This window comes from Hypanus sabinus, chromosome 8 (assembly GCF_030144855.1).
Source record: "Hypanus sabinus isolate sHypSab1 chromosome 8, sHypSab1.hap1, whole genome shotgun sequence".
Taxonomy (NCBI): Eukaryota; Metazoa; Chordata; class Chondrichthyes; order Myliobatiformes; family Dasyatidae; genus Hypanus; species Hypanus sabinus.
In genome coordinates this window covers 30870454-30886663 of record NC_082713.1, presented here as the reverse complement: position 1 = coordinate 30886663, position 16210 = coordinate 30870454, and the positions used below count along the sequence as shown (strand labels likewise).

The 16210-nt window shown below is 39.6% G+C and overlaps 1 protein-coding gene across 2 annotated transcripts; it reads left to right on the top strand.

Annotated features, from left to right (window-relative positions):
• The first annotated feature begins 283 nt into the window (after nucleotides 1-283).
• igbp1 (immunoglobulin (CD79A) binding protein 1) lies at nucleotides 284-15133 on the top strand. 2 transcript variants are annotated; one of them, XM_059976916.1, is made up of 6 exons: nucleotides 284-560; nucleotides 2332-2643; nucleotides 2818-2953; nucleotides 5163-5233; nucleotides 10534-10646; nucleotides 14272-15133. In XM_059976916.1, the coding sequence occupies exons 1-6, from the start codon at nucleotides 289-291 to the stop codon at nucleotides 14409-14411; spliced, it is 1044 nt and encodes a 347-aa protein (XP_059832899.1). In that variant the 5' UTR covers nucleotides 284-288; the 3' UTR covers nucleotides 14412-15133. The 2 variants fall into 2 exon arrangements, with proteins under 2 accessions (XP_059832899.1, XP_059832898.1); XM_059976915.1 differs by having other exon boundaries at nucleotides 285-560; nucleotides 2758-2953.
• Nucleotides 15134-16210: the final 1077 nt, after the last annotated feature.

The window sequence follows — 16210 nt, the reverse complement described above, 5'->3', positions numbered from 1 at the left end:
TTTCGCACTTTATTCCATCTTTTTTAAATAGCAGCTATCAATCCATCAATTGAATTGAAAGTGATTGTTCTTTTTCTCCAAGAACTCAGACATTTATGAACACTTTCACATGCTTTGCGACCAACCGGGGTAACGAATTTGAACATCTCTTTGAAAGCAGTCTTCCCACCGCCAGGCGGCGGTGCGCCCAAGCCCTGGAATGGAACGGTTTGTTCCGACAGTAAATGCAGTCCTCCCACCGTTAGGTGGCACTCACCGACCGTCCGCACCCCTCGGGATGATTGGCGCATGTGCAGTGAGGGGACCCTCCGTCTCCTAGTGATGGCGGCGGCTGTGGAGAAGGCAGAGGTTGGGAACGAGGCGGAGGCGACGTGCTCTCAGGCGCAGTCCGGCGAGACGCTGAAACTCTCCGACATCTTCGAGAACGGCTGGAGGCTGCACGATGAGGTGGAGAGCAGCAACGAGCCGTCCAACTCGGAGAGCTTTCAGCGCAAGGTGCGGCGGGGGATGGAGCTGCTGGAACAGGCCACTCGAATGGTGAACCAGCTGGATCTGTTCAGGTAACTCGAGCCCCAGCCCGACCTGCGCACCCACGACGGCGACCATCCATCCCTCTCATAACTCGGTGCATTGCAAATCATGCGCAGCCGTCTCCCACCAGCAGCGAGTGTTGTCGCCGAAAGAGGGGCGGTCCCCGTGGGTGACAGTTGTGGATGCCTTTGTGAGCAGAAGGATTGGGCATTTAATCCCGTTAAACGCTGTAACCACTGAAGCCCCCCACCTGCAGACTTTGGACAACTCTTTCTGCTCGATGCATTGAGTGAGAGTATATCCATCGTGACTGGATGTATTTTAAGGGTACTTGAAGAATTTAGGTGTCTTGGGACAGGTAAGACACTTAAGTGTCTTAGTCACAGCTAAGGACCACAATGATATCGAGTTCAGCTCATGGTTCTGGTGTTTAGAGTCATACAGGATAGAAATAGGGTTTTCATCCTATCGTCCACGCTGACAAACACCTGTTAGTACTAATTTCCAGTTTATTCTCGCAAACTGTCGTTCTTTCATCCCCCACCACCACCCATCACTCACCTGTTCAGGGGTGGGAAACCAATTTGCGGTAGGCATTTAGCCTATCGTTCTAAGCGCCTGGGGGAAACCCTGGGTCAAGGAGATCGTGCAGACTCAACACACGGCACTGGAGGTCAGGATTGAACTTGATCTCTGCAGCTGTGACACAGCATTTTCTCTATCTGTGCCATTGTGCCGCACCAAATGTGAACATTCAACTGTGATTTAACTTGATATAATGTTGATTCCTCACAAAGTGTTGTGGAAACGTGACTCTACCTTCACAAATCGTGCTTTGGTCAATATTTAGACGGATACATAATCGATTAAAGTGAGTAATAAAGGAAAGATGGTAACACTAAAGTCACAAGTAGATGACGTTCAGGTGATTCTGTGGCCGCAGAAGAAACTTGAAGATGGTGTGTGGCCACCTGGCTGCCAGGGTCAAGGATATGGTTGCTACTATTGAGGAGGAGGTATCAGAGCCTAAAGACAGACAGACACACACACACTCTCTCACTCTCTCACTCACTCTATTTCAGGAATAGCTTTTCTAGCTTTTCCTCCACTTTTCTGAATGGACAATGAATCCATGAACACTACCTCACCTTCCTTACACTATCTTTTTGTATTGTTTATATATATAGTTTTTTTATTATGTGTTGCAATATGGTGGTGCTGCAAAACACAAATTTCATGACATATACCAGAGATATTAAACAGAATTCTGATACTGACCTATTTGTGGGACTCAGTAGCCTGTTTCTGCTCATAATGGAGAAAGGAGAATTGCACTGAAAATCTCGGAGCCATCTTTCAAGAGCATTACAAAAGCTCAATATAAGCAGTGAAAGGAGTGCACCACTCCCAAACTACCCACCTGCCCAACGCATCAAGCATGATGTTGGACAGAGTTAGCAGGGTTTCCCAACCTGGGGTCCAAGGACCCTTCAGTTAATGGTAAAGCTCCATGGCATAAAAAATGTTGGGAACAACCGCTGGTTTTCAGGTCCTGCATTGGCCTTGTCTGCCCAGCCCATTTGCAAAATGGGACAGGACCAGTCATCCTCCAAGAAAATGGCTTTTGAAATATAGTTCGTTGATTTATGTGCAAATATAGCAACAACTTTACACATGGCTTAGTTGCATGCAAAAGCGGATATAAGGTACATTGTTTTATATAGTATTGACTTAAATGTGAAATTGGATAACTTGATACTAATTTGATTTTTTAAAAGAATTATTTCTGTTCTATTGCAGTCGAAATGAAGAATTGGAAGAAATTGCCACTTCAGATGTTAAGTACTTGTTGCTGCCTGTGTTACTAGGAGCTCTTACAATGAAATTAGGGAATACTGCAAAGCGGCTAGAGCATATACAAAAGGCCCAAGTCTATTACATGGACTTCTTGCAACGTTGCAAAGATTATAATGTAATGACATTTGAGTTCCCTGAAACAATGGAAAATAAAGAAGAAAATAACAAAGCAGGTGCTGATTCCAGTAGACCGACAGTTTCAAGTCAATCCAGTTTAATCTCCATGGCGGTAAAAAGACAGGCGAAAATTGAAAGGTACCGTTTTCAAATTATTTTTGCTTTGGTATTAATCTTGGAATAAATGAATGATTGTGGCAATGTGTGTTGAAATAATCAACATAATTTACTTTGTGAATTCATCCCAACCAGGTATAACATGAAGAAAGAAACTGAAGCCAAATTAAAAGAGATTAAATCTATTATTTGCAGTGGAAAAGCAGATGATGAGCAGACAAGGAAATTTTATCTATTGAATTTACAAAAGTGGATAAACACAAGTCTAGAAGAAATTGAGAGCATAAATCAAGAAAAACAAATTTTGAAACGAATTGGAGAAAATAAACAAGTAAGTGTTTGTTTCATCATTTGGCTTTAAGCTGAAGGAGTGAGGAATAAGTGTTTTCAAAACACAAAATATTCTTTGGGCATAGCCTGGCCCCCTCAGATTTAAAATTCTATCTATTTAAACTCCTGCTGTACAGGTTATCAACAGTTTGCTCAATAAAGCCTCATCTTTGGGAACTCTGCTTTCAGAGTCCTGGGCTCAAAACCTAAAATTGACAACTATGCCTTTAGCTTCTTGGGCCCAAGCTAATGGCTCCCTCATTCACCTTCTCTAATTATCTCTTAAGGTGCTTCTTAAATTTCCCTCCATGTGGCCTACAATAATACATCTGTCATTGGACATATTGTTATATTAAAGACTCAAATGTGAATGTAAGTAATTGTGCCTGCCACTGTCTGTAAGGAGTTTATACCTTCTCCCCATGACTGCATGGGTTTCCTCTGGGTGCTCTGGTTTCCTCCCATAGTTCAAAGGTGTACTGGCTGATAGGTTAATTGTTTTTTATAAATTGTCCCACGATTAGGCTAGGGTTCAATTGGATGTTGCTGGGCAGTGCAGCTTGAAGGGCCAAAAAGGCCTATTCTTTGCAGTTTCTCAATAAATAAATAAACCTGGAGTTCAACTCTGTAGTGTAATTGTACCTTGTAGACAAGTAGATCTCTAATTTTACTACTGGTGTGTTTACAAAATTCATTGTTCTTTTGAAGTGATGGTTCCACATTCTCAACTATATTTTTACTCCTCAATACAAAATTTGTACATTTCTAGAAACTTTCTATCTTCAGTTTAGCATCAATATTTTTCAATATTTGATGAAGTAGGCTTGTTCCATTCTGGTCTTGTGCTGGAAAGTGGCCATTACATAATGTAGCATGAATTCAGTTGTTTGCATTGACATAACTGAGATTGGAAAATTGGTGAAGCCCTGTCAGATATGCATCAGGGCTTTGGTAAAACATAGCAGATATAAAAAAATTTTAGTACTTCTGCTTAAATTGTAGAAATTAATAACAATATATCTATACTTAATTTTCTTCTAAATTTTGATTTTTTTTCTGCATACCAGTAAGAGATCTATAACTAAATATCTATGACTAAACTTAATGTTTATTGAGATGTAATAAACAAAGCAATTTTACAAAACAGTGGTAAAGTATGCATCTGGTACAGACACCTTAAAATAAATCTATTATCTATCATACTCCCCATACATTTTGAATACCTAGTTTCCAAGCATTTCCAGAAACCTTTTAAAGGCTAGCTGTGAATCTGTTTCTCTTCATTTCTTGTACAATATTCTTGTATTATAATTTTTTATAATTATTTCTTGTATATAAATCTGATATTGCCATTTGACTGCTGACTTATAGCCTATCAATACTGAACTTACTGTTTCTATTGAATCAAGAGTAAATACTAGGAAAACAAAAACTACAGGATCACCTTGTTATACCTGTTCTTAGAAACTAAGTGTTAATTTTAAAAGCAATATAAAATCGATTCATTGTAGAGCTAGTTTTTATAATGCTGTCTTTAAATTTCTTTAAAAGAAATGTAAGCAAAGCATTTAAGTGAATAATAGTTTATATTGTGAACATTTTAATGCAAATGCAGTTCATTATTTTAATGTTTCAACTACATACATTCAGTGGCTACTTTATGTGCACCTGCTTGTTAATGTAACTCAACCAATCATGTGGCAGCAATTCACTGTATAAAAGTATGCAGACTTGGCCAAGGGGATCAATTGTTAGTCAGAGCAACCTCAATGGGGAAGAAATGTGATCTAAGTGACTTTGACTATGGAATATTTATTGATGTCAGATGGGGTTCTTTCAGTGTCTCAGAAACTGCTGATCTCCCAGGATTGGTGTGAGAAACAAAAAATATCCAGTGAATGCCTGTGGGAGAATATGCCTTGTTAATGAGAGATCAGAGGAGAATGGCTAGACTGGTTCAAATGACAAGCAAGTGACAATAACTCAGGTAACCAGTGATGTGCAGAAGAGCATCTCTGAACGCACAACACATGGAACCTTGAAGTGGATGGGCTATTGCAGCAGACGACACCGAGTTCTACTCATGTATCTAATAAAATGGTCACTGAGTGTATATGAATTAAGTTTGGATTAAGATGTAATAAGATCATATTTCAGTGAATATTGTAATGTGATGGTCATTTCTTGCCCATCCCCCCACCCCCATTCAGCCTCAGGCTACTCGACCACAGAGACCCCCAATGCAACCTTTTATCCTTGCTCGAAATGCAGCTGAAGCCAAGTAAGTAAGAAAGAATACTATTAAAAATCCTGTCTATACTAAACATCTTAAACATCTACAGCTTACTGAAGACCTCTGCTTGTTCTGATTTTCCCCCAAAGAATTACTATATGCTGAGATATGACAACTCCAGTGTCATTCCTACACCTCAGCAGAGTGTCCTTTTTTTTGACATATTATCAACCTGTAAGGTTTGTTTAGGTGGCAAAAAATAAAGTCTCGGTCAATCTTCTCTCATATATATGCCCCAAAGTTTGTATCCTGTATGTCCTAATCAAGTCGAGTTACACCAAATAAATGCATATACATAAACAATAATGGTGAAAACCAGCTCTAAATTTGTATCTCCAATTTTGCTGATAAATCAAAATTGGGAATTTTGCCAAAAGTAAATATTAGAAAATGCATAGAGAGGTAGGGAAATAGTCAGATTGATAGCAGTATTAACTTTCAGGTGATAATCCCTTTCCAAATGTATTTTTAGGAGGAGAAACAAGGAGTTTAACTATGGACTCAATAAAAACACATAGCTACGCATAAAGAACTTGGAGTTCAAATACCTAATTTCATGACAGTGCAGTGACCCTTTTGGAATTTTTAAAAATTGGGTGTGCTTTGAAAAGATATGCTACTGTAAAGATGTTCAAAATATTGGACAATTTACAGGGAAAAAAATAGAAAAACATAAAAAAACCTACAGCACAATACAGGCCCTTCGGCCCACAAATCTGTGCCAAACATGTCCCTGCCTTAGAAATACCATAGCTCTCTATTTTTCTAAGCTCCATGTAATAATTAGAATTTATAATTGGAATGTATACAGTTTTCATTGCTGCAGTCATTGAACCCATAACAATTACAGGGCATATTTTTCTGAATGTTCCAGAAGAAGAATATATGTAGACCCTTGAGAAACCAATGCTATTTCTTACCCTTGCAAGTGGAGCAAGTGTTACACCTGCCCATACACCACCTCCCTCACTACCATTCAGGGCCCTAAGCAGTCCTTCCAGGTGAAGCGACAGTGCACCTGTGTATCTGTTAGGGTCATATACTGTGTCAGATGCTCCCAGTGTGGTCTCCTGTATATCGGTGAGACCTGACATAGATTGGGAGACCGCTTTGCTGAGCATCTAAGTTCCATCTGCCAGAAAAGGCGGAATCCCCCAGTGGCCACCCGTTTTAATTCCATTTCCCATTCTCATTCCGATGTATCTATCCATGGCCGCCTCCACGGTCATGATGAGGCCACACTTAAGTTGGAGGAACAAAGCTTTATATTCCATTTGGGGAGCTTCCAACCTGTTGGCATGAAGATCAATTTCTCAAACTTCTGGTAATGCCCCCCACCCCCCTCTCCTTCGCCATTTCCCATCCCAATTTCTGTCTCTCACCTTATCTCCTTGCCTGCTCCTCACCTCCCTCTGATGCTCCTCCCCCCTTTTTTCCACGGCTTTCTGTCTCTTTCTCCAATTGGCTTCCCAGCTCTTTACTTCATTCCTCCCCCTCCAGGTTTCACCTATCATCTTGTGTTTCTCTCTCCCTTCTCCCCACCTTTTAAATCTACTCTTCAGCTTTTTTCTCCCCAGTCCTGCCAAAGGGTTTTGGCTGGAAATATCAACTGTACTTTTTTTCTATAGATGCTGCCTGACCTGCTGAGTTCCTCCAACATTTTGTGTGCATTGCTATTTCTGTTGGAGCTTGTGGCAAAGTGAAGGTTTGCTGTAAGCTTTTGTGAAAAGATAAATACTTTATAAATTACTAGATAATGGGGTGACCCATTGGGGCACCTTTTGAGAGAAGGGTAGTGCAGTCTGATGTGACTAGTATGAGCATTACGTATTCCTAAATACTATTGGTATCGCTTTGCTTTGGAAATTGAAGAAGAAAACCTCAGTTTATTAAAGAAGAAGGATGCGTAGCAAGGCAAATATAACGAAGGGCACTTTTGATGGCATCATTTATGGTTGATTTGCCAAGGCGCTAGGGTGTGCCTCTCATCATCATTCTGGAGACATGCAGTCCTTTTATCCCTTCTACTGCTTATTCATTGTCTCTGATCTTGGAGACATGCATTTCTCAGCTCCTTTGTCTCTTGCTCTCTCCTCCTTCTGTGACTGTTTTTGTCATTCTGGAGATGCGCTGCCCTTTCATCCCCCATCTCTTCTGCTGTTTGTTCTTTGTCTCTGATCCTGGAGACGTGGATTTCTCAGCTCCTTTGTCTCTTCCTCTCTCCTCCTCCTATGCCAGGTGTTGTCATTCTGGAGATGTGCATGCCTCTCCTCCTCTGTCTCTTCTTCTCTCATCTTTTTTATCCTGACTCTTTGATCCTGGAGTCATGTGTCCCTGGCCTCATCTGATTCTTGTTCTCTCCCTCTCCTTGCCGCTTCCCGATGATGTTTGGCATCACGTCTTGACTGTAATGTCCCCCTTCTCTTTCCATGCGGCATAATTAGGCTGACCATTTTTTTTCACCCTAATGCTGGATAGAAGATATGAAGCAGTAACAGCAAAACCTCCAGGATGCTGATTATTCTTGATGATGTGGTTTGCGCTCTCCTAAATGGACAAGGTGAGGTCACCACTGTCTTTTGACAGCAGCAAAGGGTTTGATGAGTGTCTCGAAGTACGTCATTACAATAAGATTTAATTATCTCTTATTGATGGGTGGCAGTTAGATCTGTCCCAATCCTGCACATGCTGATGGTGATTAGCAGAATATGACCACTCGAAATAGAGCTGCCCTGACCTTTTTCTCCGGTTGGTGTCGCTGTTGTGAGCATCGTGAGTCACTTCTGAGGCTGGCCCTGCGCATGCGTTGTGGGGTCGTGTTGTGGTTTCCATCATGGCTGACATCGGCTCTCGGGTGAAAGTGGGGCTGTTTATTTTGGCGAGTCAGCAATTTTATACAAATATATAACCCTGAATTTTGCCTGCATTCTGTGAGTTAGTGCATTTTAAGTCGATTTAGCCACAAATAGTGCTGCTGTAATGCACCGTTTGCGCTAACTGGAGGTCACAAACAGACAAACAGCATGAGAGTTTTAGTATATAGATAATCTGGTTTGCTATTGCAATTTGAGAAGCACTTTTTCCTGCTGTTATAATAGGCACTGAGAGTGAATATTCAAGGATCTTATTTCCTTTTGATATTGGTAAAACAGCGAATGCATTGCATAGGTGGGAATTGCAATGAAGACCATTTCATCATTTAGGGGAAGACTAAATAAGTTAATCTGATGCAGAATAAGACATGGAGCTTTTGAGAAATGGCTAGACAATGGTTTTAGCTTGAGATTCTTGCAAAATAGGTTCAAGTAGGCTACCATCTTTAAGAAATGGCACTAATGAGAAGGTAGCATTTTTAGATGCTCTTTAAATTATAGATTTTTCATTCTTTTCCATCTTATAGAAGTTTTCATTTTTCAGGCATTGAAATGTAGAAGGTAGGAGTCATCTCTTCAGACAGGCTCCACTATTCAATATGATCCTGGTTGGTCAACCACATTCAGTACGGGTTCCTGCTCTTTCTCCTATGCCTGCAGTCCTGAGAGCAACATCTTAATTCATTTTTGAATCTATTTAATAATTCGGCTTCAATTGCCTTTTGTGGTAGAGAATTCACTGGTGAATATATGTCTCCTCATCTCATTCCTATTGTATTACTCACCCATTATCCTTAGACTGTCAAACCAGGGTGTGGATTCCTGCCCCATCAGGTGCACCCTGCTTTTGCTCTGTGGACTCTTGATGGAATTTTGTAGCTTTTTATAACATCCCCTTCTTCCAAAATCTACCAAATATGGCTTAATCTTACTCCATTGTTAATCTTACCAGGAATCAGTCTAACGAACTTTTTCTGCACTCACTCCAAACAGGAACATTGTTCCCCAGATAAAGTAACCAAAACTGCACATGGTGTTCAAAGTGTAATCCTACTAAAGCAGTGTATATTTGCAGCAAGATCCCCTGCTCCTTTACTTGAACCCTTGTGCTATGTAGCCCAGTGTACAACATGCTACTTAATAGCGTTCTATACTTTCATGCTTATTTACATAAACTGGTGGGCAAAGACACCTGGATCTTATTGCACTTGTCCCATTCCCAATCAGAAAATAATCTGCTTTCATTTTGCTGCCAAAGTGGATAAGCTCATCTTTACTTCCCTGCCCACCTCTGCTTTCCGCAGAGATGGCTCGGTCTGTGATTCCCTCGACCATTCGTCCCTCCCCACTAATCTCTCTCCTGGCACTTATCCATGAAAGTGGCCAAAGTACTTGTACCTGTCCAGTCACCCACTTCACTTCCATTCAAAGCCATAAACAGTCCTTCCAGATGAGGCAACACTTCACCTGTGAGCCTGCTGAGGTCGTCTGTTGTGTCCGGTACTCCCGATGTGGCCTCCTCTACGTTGGTGAGACTCGTTGTAAATCGGGGGAGTGCTTCATCGATCGCCTCCATTCCATTGATCACAACTGGAACTTCCTGGTGGCCAAAAGTTTTAATTCTGATTCCCATTCAGACATGTCAGTCCATGGCCTCCTCTTGTCTCCTGTTGAGGCCACCTTCAAGGTGGAAGAGCAACACTTCCAACCTGAAGGTATGAATATTAATTTCTCCTTTTTGGTTTAAAAAAAATTCCTCTTCCTTCCCCCCTTTATTCCTGACTCTCGCTTCTTACCTTTCCTCACCTGCCTCTGGGTTCTGTGCTCTTTCCCTTTCTCCTATGATCCACTCTCATATTCAGATTCCTTCTTCTCCAGCCCTTTATCTTTCCCACCCTCCTGGCTTCATCTGTCACCTAGCCAACTTCCTTCCCCTCCCCTACCTTTTTATTCTGGTGTCTTCCACCTTCCTTCCAGTCCTGAAGAAGGGTCTTGGCCCAAAAAGTCAACTCTTTTTTTCCATTTCCATGGGTGCTGCCTGACCTCCAGATTTTCTTTGTCTTGCTTTATAGATCATCTGCTCTCCACTTGCTCAATTTTTCATTCTGTCCAAATCACACTAATCTCTTCAGCTCACCAAGATTTGTGACATCTACAAACTTGGATTTATTACATTTAATTTCTTCATCTAAATGATTAATATATTTTGTGTATATCCTGGCACTGATTCCTGAGATGCCTACCAGCTGGAAAAACACCCATTTATTCCTGCTTTTTGTTTTTCTCTTTGCCAATCGTTGAATGAAAAGTTACCAGCTGCATAAGTGCACTTAAAATAATTTATATCATTAAGTCCCATTCCAGCTAGACATTGTAATTTGATATTCTAAACGTCTTGATGTAATTTCTTTCTAGAGTGTTTGGTGTTGGTTATCCAAGTCTTCCTACTATGACAGTTGATGATTGGTATGAGCAACATAAAAAGCATGGTGCTCTCCCTGATCAGGGGATTCCAAGAAGTCAATCAGGTAGGAATACTTTCTTCAAGTCGTTGCTTTTAATTTATTCTGTGCATTTCTTATTTACATATCTATTATCTTCTAGTGTACTGTGTTTGCTAAAACATTAGCTGCTTGAATGGGTAATAGTATTCAAAAGAGATTGATTCTATCACCTTTACCTGTATTGCTGAAGTTACTTAGAATATGATATTCATTATGGAGAGTTCAGAAAGAACCTTCCCCAGCCTTTGTCAGTAAGAAACATGCAAATCAACAAAAAATATTGGCTTTGAAATTTTGCCACCAGTTAAGGGCATTCAAATGTTATTGTTAAAATAGAGTAATACAACATTGAAGCAGGTCCTTCAGCCAACAGGATGCTCATTTAAGCAAGTTCCATGTTTGACCCGTATCTTTCTCCCTACCCGCCCTAAAATACTTCCTATTCATGTACCTATCCAAGTGTCTTTTAAATGTTGTTGATGTACCTACCTCAACTGCTTCCTGAGGCTTTTTTAAAAATATACACACACCACCCTCTGTATGAAGAAGTTGCCCATCAGGTTCCTTTTAAATCTTGTGCCTTCTAGTTTTCGCTTCATGATTTCCCAGGCTTAGGCTCATTGCAGCAACTCACCAAGACTTAATTATTAACGATATCTGTCTGAATCATTAACAAAGTAAATATGTTACTTTGTTATTCATCTAGAAGTGCACTGAGAAGTGGTCTTTATCAATAATGTAATTTTCCATTTGATTTCCTCTTTCATGTTAAATATATTGAGTTCATCTAACTCAATTGTACCCACTGATTGTAGAGAACTTTAAAGTGCAATTCCGCTGCTATTTGGAAACCATTACCAAAATAATTGGGTATTGTATTTGCAGAATTTTCTTAACGCAAATTAAATCTTTGCAGCATTCTTTAGTTTAACTTTTTTTCAACCCTGCTCACATTCCCAAGAGAAATTATTTACAGTTGGGATTTCCTGCAGATTGGGCTTGTTTACATGAATTTGAAATTTCAAAACAAATTAGCTGAATTTCTTGTGTCCAAGGACACGTGTAAATTTTGATTATTTTTAAATTACTGAGCTACAGATATGTGTACTGGGAACAAAATAGAAAGCAAAAGATTTAAAACTATCTTCTGTAGTTAAAATTGAGTTACTGTCATGTGGTGGAATGGTACAGATTTAAATGTTTATACTTCATGACCCTTTCTCAGCTACAGAATGAGGAATTCCAAGTTACCATTCTTACATGGGATTACTGTTGCACGCGGCCAAGTGGTTAAGGCATTGGTCTAGTGATCTGAAGGTCGTTAGTTCAAGCCTCAGCTAAGTCAGCCTGTTGTGTCCTTGGGCACAACACATTGAGCACCACACATTGCTCTGCATCGACGTCGGTGCCAAGCTGTATCAGCCCTTGCCCTTACCTTGGACAACATTGGTGGTGTGGAGAGGGGAGACTTAAAGCATGGGCAGCTGCCAGTCTCCCATAAAACCCTGCCCAGGAGCAAATCCATGGTCTCTTGAGACTAACGGATGCCTATTTTTAAATAAGATTATCAAGGAAACTATTCTAAAATTTTGTAGGATAATGCCATTTGGTGTTCACTATGGAAATTAGATTGTGCAGACACGCTGGGTTTGGGGAAAGAAATAGATGCATTACTTGATTTAATGTGCACTCAAGGCACCTTTGAACATAGAGCATAAATTAATATTCCTAGAGTCAATTTCCTATCACATTTTCCAAATGACTGTCAATTTCCTTTATAAAATTTAAGACTCCAAGAATTTAAAAATAAGCAGTGTCAATATTCTGCAGTTTATTTGTGCGATGTCTAAATCAGCCATTTTACAGTGCACTTAGCAGACTGTTAGCAGTCCAATAGAGCTGAAGTTTAACGGGTGAAGTATAATGGGCTAAACGTCATTGACTTGTGGCTACTGCTGGAATTGATGCCAATAGCCACTCCATGCACATAATTGCCTTCTCCAAACATTAGTCCCAAACTCCAATATTATGGCCTCTGCAGACCCACAGCCTCTAATGAGACAGTAAGAAAGCTCTGTACCCTCAAGATATGAAAGCTTTGACAGCTGATGGTCCCCTCTTCCTCTCTGACTGTTAAACCTATGAGTAATTTTGAAGAGCTTGTTTGTATCTCTAGTATTGAGAATTAAAACTTTAAATGTTCCATTTTGAAAAAAAAATGAAAATTAGCTAAAATTATACATTAGAAAATTTACATACCAGGAAAATTACCTTTATGCTTTATCTATCACAGTTGCTGTAAACCATTGAAATTCAGTATTGTTTCTGATTAGTTGGCACAGAATCCAGCAGCTGATATCCTCAGCACAAATGTTATGGAATCGTAGCAGTCTCTGCCTTTGGAATCTGTGTGGTGCCATTTATGCATATATACCCAAAGAGTAGTAAGTCTGGAGGTCATTGTAAAAATAAATAAGGACAAGTATATGCAGAAATAATAAAATTACAACCATTTTATAAGTGAGGCACTCCTTACTTAGGCGACATCTTAGATCAACAAGCGTGCACGATAGGTGAACCAGTGTTGGTGCTGATTAGGACATGGGTAGGATAATGTGAACAGCTTCATGTTTATGGAGCTCAGATCAAAAGAAGTTGGCCAGGTGTGCACTGGAGTAATCAAGTAGCAAGTTTCAAATTGAATGAAATATTATGTCTTGTGCTATAGATATTGATAATTTTTTGAATTATTTTATTTCTGTAACTGAAAATCACTTGAAGGTAATTTTTGAACAATTTTTTTTAAAGTTTTTTAAACAATTTTTTTTAAAGTTTTTTAAACAAGGTGAATCGTTTTGATGTTCAAGGGGAAAACTAAACAGAGGCAGTAGGCAATGGGGATGAAATGAGAGAAAGAAGAAAAAAGAAAAAAAATAATAATGCTCAAATGCTAGGCAGTCCATCTGCTCTTGCTAAGGAGCTTGCTCCCTTAATGATTAGACCTGCTGGATTTTAGTATGTATTTCCACCTGGAAATTGGAAATTAACTCCCTCGTTAAACTTCTTCCCTGAGTTTGTTGAATCTTCTGAATGCTCTGACTTCCATGCCTTGATTCTTAATTCCATTAGCATTAAGAGTCAAGACATTAAGACTTCCTCTCCAATGTAGTTAGATCTGAGGGACCACCAGACTATTCTAGTATTCTGGAGCTTTGCATAATATTGGTTGGTGACCCTTATCAGGGCTTCTGAAATCCATAGTCCAACTTCAAAATATTTCACTGACCAAAGAGGACCTTAGATTAAAATATCATCTGTCAGTACTGCCCAGAAATGTCAAATTGGATTTTATGTTTAACTTCCAAAAAATGGGCACAACAATGAGGCAGCTATCCTAATATCCATAAGTTGTTATTCTGTGTCACATAATGATAAAGGGCAGGAACCAATTTTTTTTCCTTATTCCACTGACAATTGTATTCTTACTCATTTAAACCAACAAATTCAATCCAGGAAAAGGAAGGACGTGTAAGCTTCTCATTGGTATACATCACAGAGCCACAGCACCTGTTTCATAATCTTTTTTGCTATTGGCCTGCTTAAGATGTTTAACTGGTAGATTTCAGTTAACATGGAAGCTTTCTTCTAGTTGATCAGGAAAATCAAGAACAGGAAGTTGAAAATGATAACGAGGCTGATGATGAACAGGCCCTGAGATTGGCACGTGAAAAGGACGACTGGAAGGATACACACAGACGTGGATATGGCAACAGGCAGAACATGGGTTAGTTGTTCTACTTGGGCTACACTTCAAGTATCACCGCTCATCCTGGAGCCATTGAAAGTGTACTGAGAGTTGGAACCTGCACCATATCAAGGTAGATGTGTCAACCATGCAGTGTGTGTCCCTCTCTGTCTGTGAGGTCATCATTGGTTTCTGAGTTGTCAACAATTACTTTGTTGGTAGTGCCTTTTCACAAAACAAATTCAGTGGCCATATTGTGAAGTGTGGCTCAAAGCAAAGTGAGGCACTTGTTGCAAATGCCATTTAAAACTTGCTTTTTTGGAGTGTGGTATGGTGATAAATGGGTCAGTAGCACTGGGAGTGAGAAAAGGTGTTTGAGTGCACAAATGTATAGCTACCACTGACTATCAAACATAAGCAATTGACTTGGGAGTTGCAATTAAATGTAATTATAGTAACATTTCTGGATTTAGTATTAAGCAGCGTCTGGCAATCTCAATCTAAAACTCTATGTTATTCCCATTCTCCAAATCAGGAGTTCAGATTCCTCTGCCAGCTTTCTTTTGATGGTCGTTAACAAACAAATTGTAAACATGACTTTTTGAGGTGTGTTTAATTCCTTGTTTTTGACATCTGAATTCCTGTAATCTGTGCAAATGTTTAGTATAGAAAATGTTTTCCTTGCTTCATGGTCCTTAGTTTAAGAAGAAACTGTTTTCCTATGTTATGAACTGCAAGTTGCCAAATAAAGAAAACCTTAAGTCTCTGGTGATCTCTTATTAACCATGTTATTTTCCTGTTTTCTTTGCTTACACAGAAACAAAAATATTCCTTTCCTTAAGATAGTTTATTATACGTGCTATGACCATCAGGAATGTAAAAGAAATCTTAAAATAGTATATGGGAATATATGAGGAAGAGCTAGTAAGTTTTCAGATGACACTAAAGCAGATCGTGTCATAGACAGAAAAGGAGCATCAGGAATTGCTGGGTTGGAGGGAAGAGGAATGGCAAATGAAATTTAATTCATATAAGTGTATAGTGTTACATTTTGGAAGGGCAAATCAAGATGGGACTTTTGCATGAATATGAAGGTCCTAAGTATTGCTGCAAAACAGAGGGACTTACAGGTTCATAGTTCCTTTAAAAGTGCAGCCTCAAATAGACAGGGCAATGAAGAAGGCTTATGGCACATTGGCCTTCATCAGACAGAGCATCGAATATTGAAGTTGGGAGATCATGTTTTAGTGAGACCACACAGCATATTGTGTTTAGTTTTGGCCACCCAATATTATGAAAGATGTGATAAACTAGAGAGTACAAAAAAGATTTAAAACGTTACTCCCAGGGCTCAAGGCGCTGAGTTGTCAGAAGAGGTTAGGCATGTTGGGAGTGTAGGAGACTGAGGGGCATTCTCATAGTGGTATATAAAATAATAAGGGGCATTGATAGCATGAGTAGTTTTTTTTCCCCCAGGGTTGGAGAACCAAAAACTAAACAACATAGTTTTAAGGTTAGAGTGAAAGGTTTAATAAAAACCTGAGGCAACAATTTTTACACAGCAGGTGTAGGTAAATGGAACCTGCTGGTAGAAGAAGTAGTTGATACAGGTACAGTAATGCATTTAAGTATGTGAACAGGTAAATGGATAACGAGTTCTTCGGAGGGATAAGCGATCAGCTTGAATAAACATTTTGCTCAGCATAGAATTGAAGGGCCTTTTTCCATACTCTATAATTCTAGTGTGAAGTGAAGGCAAAAACCAGAAACATGAATGTTTGTTTATGATGGAGAGTTTAAGAGATTTAATTAGTAGATTTTAAATTGCTCTCATTCAATCTGA

Bases quoted from the DNA above. Each gene is read 5' to 3' on its own strand.
- igbp1 (XM_059976915.1), top strand. From the start codon at position 289: ATGTGCAGTGAGGGGACCCTCCGTCTCCTAGTGATGGCGGCGGCTGTG. The intron at 561-2,331 runs GTAACTCGAGCC...GTTCTATTGCAG, and splicing joins AACCAGCTGGATCTGTTCAG to TCGAAATGAAGAATTGGAAG. The intron at 2,644-2,757 runs GTACCGTTTTCA...CATCCCAACCAG, and splicing joins AGACAGGCGAAAATTGAAAG to GTATAACATGAAGAAAGAAA.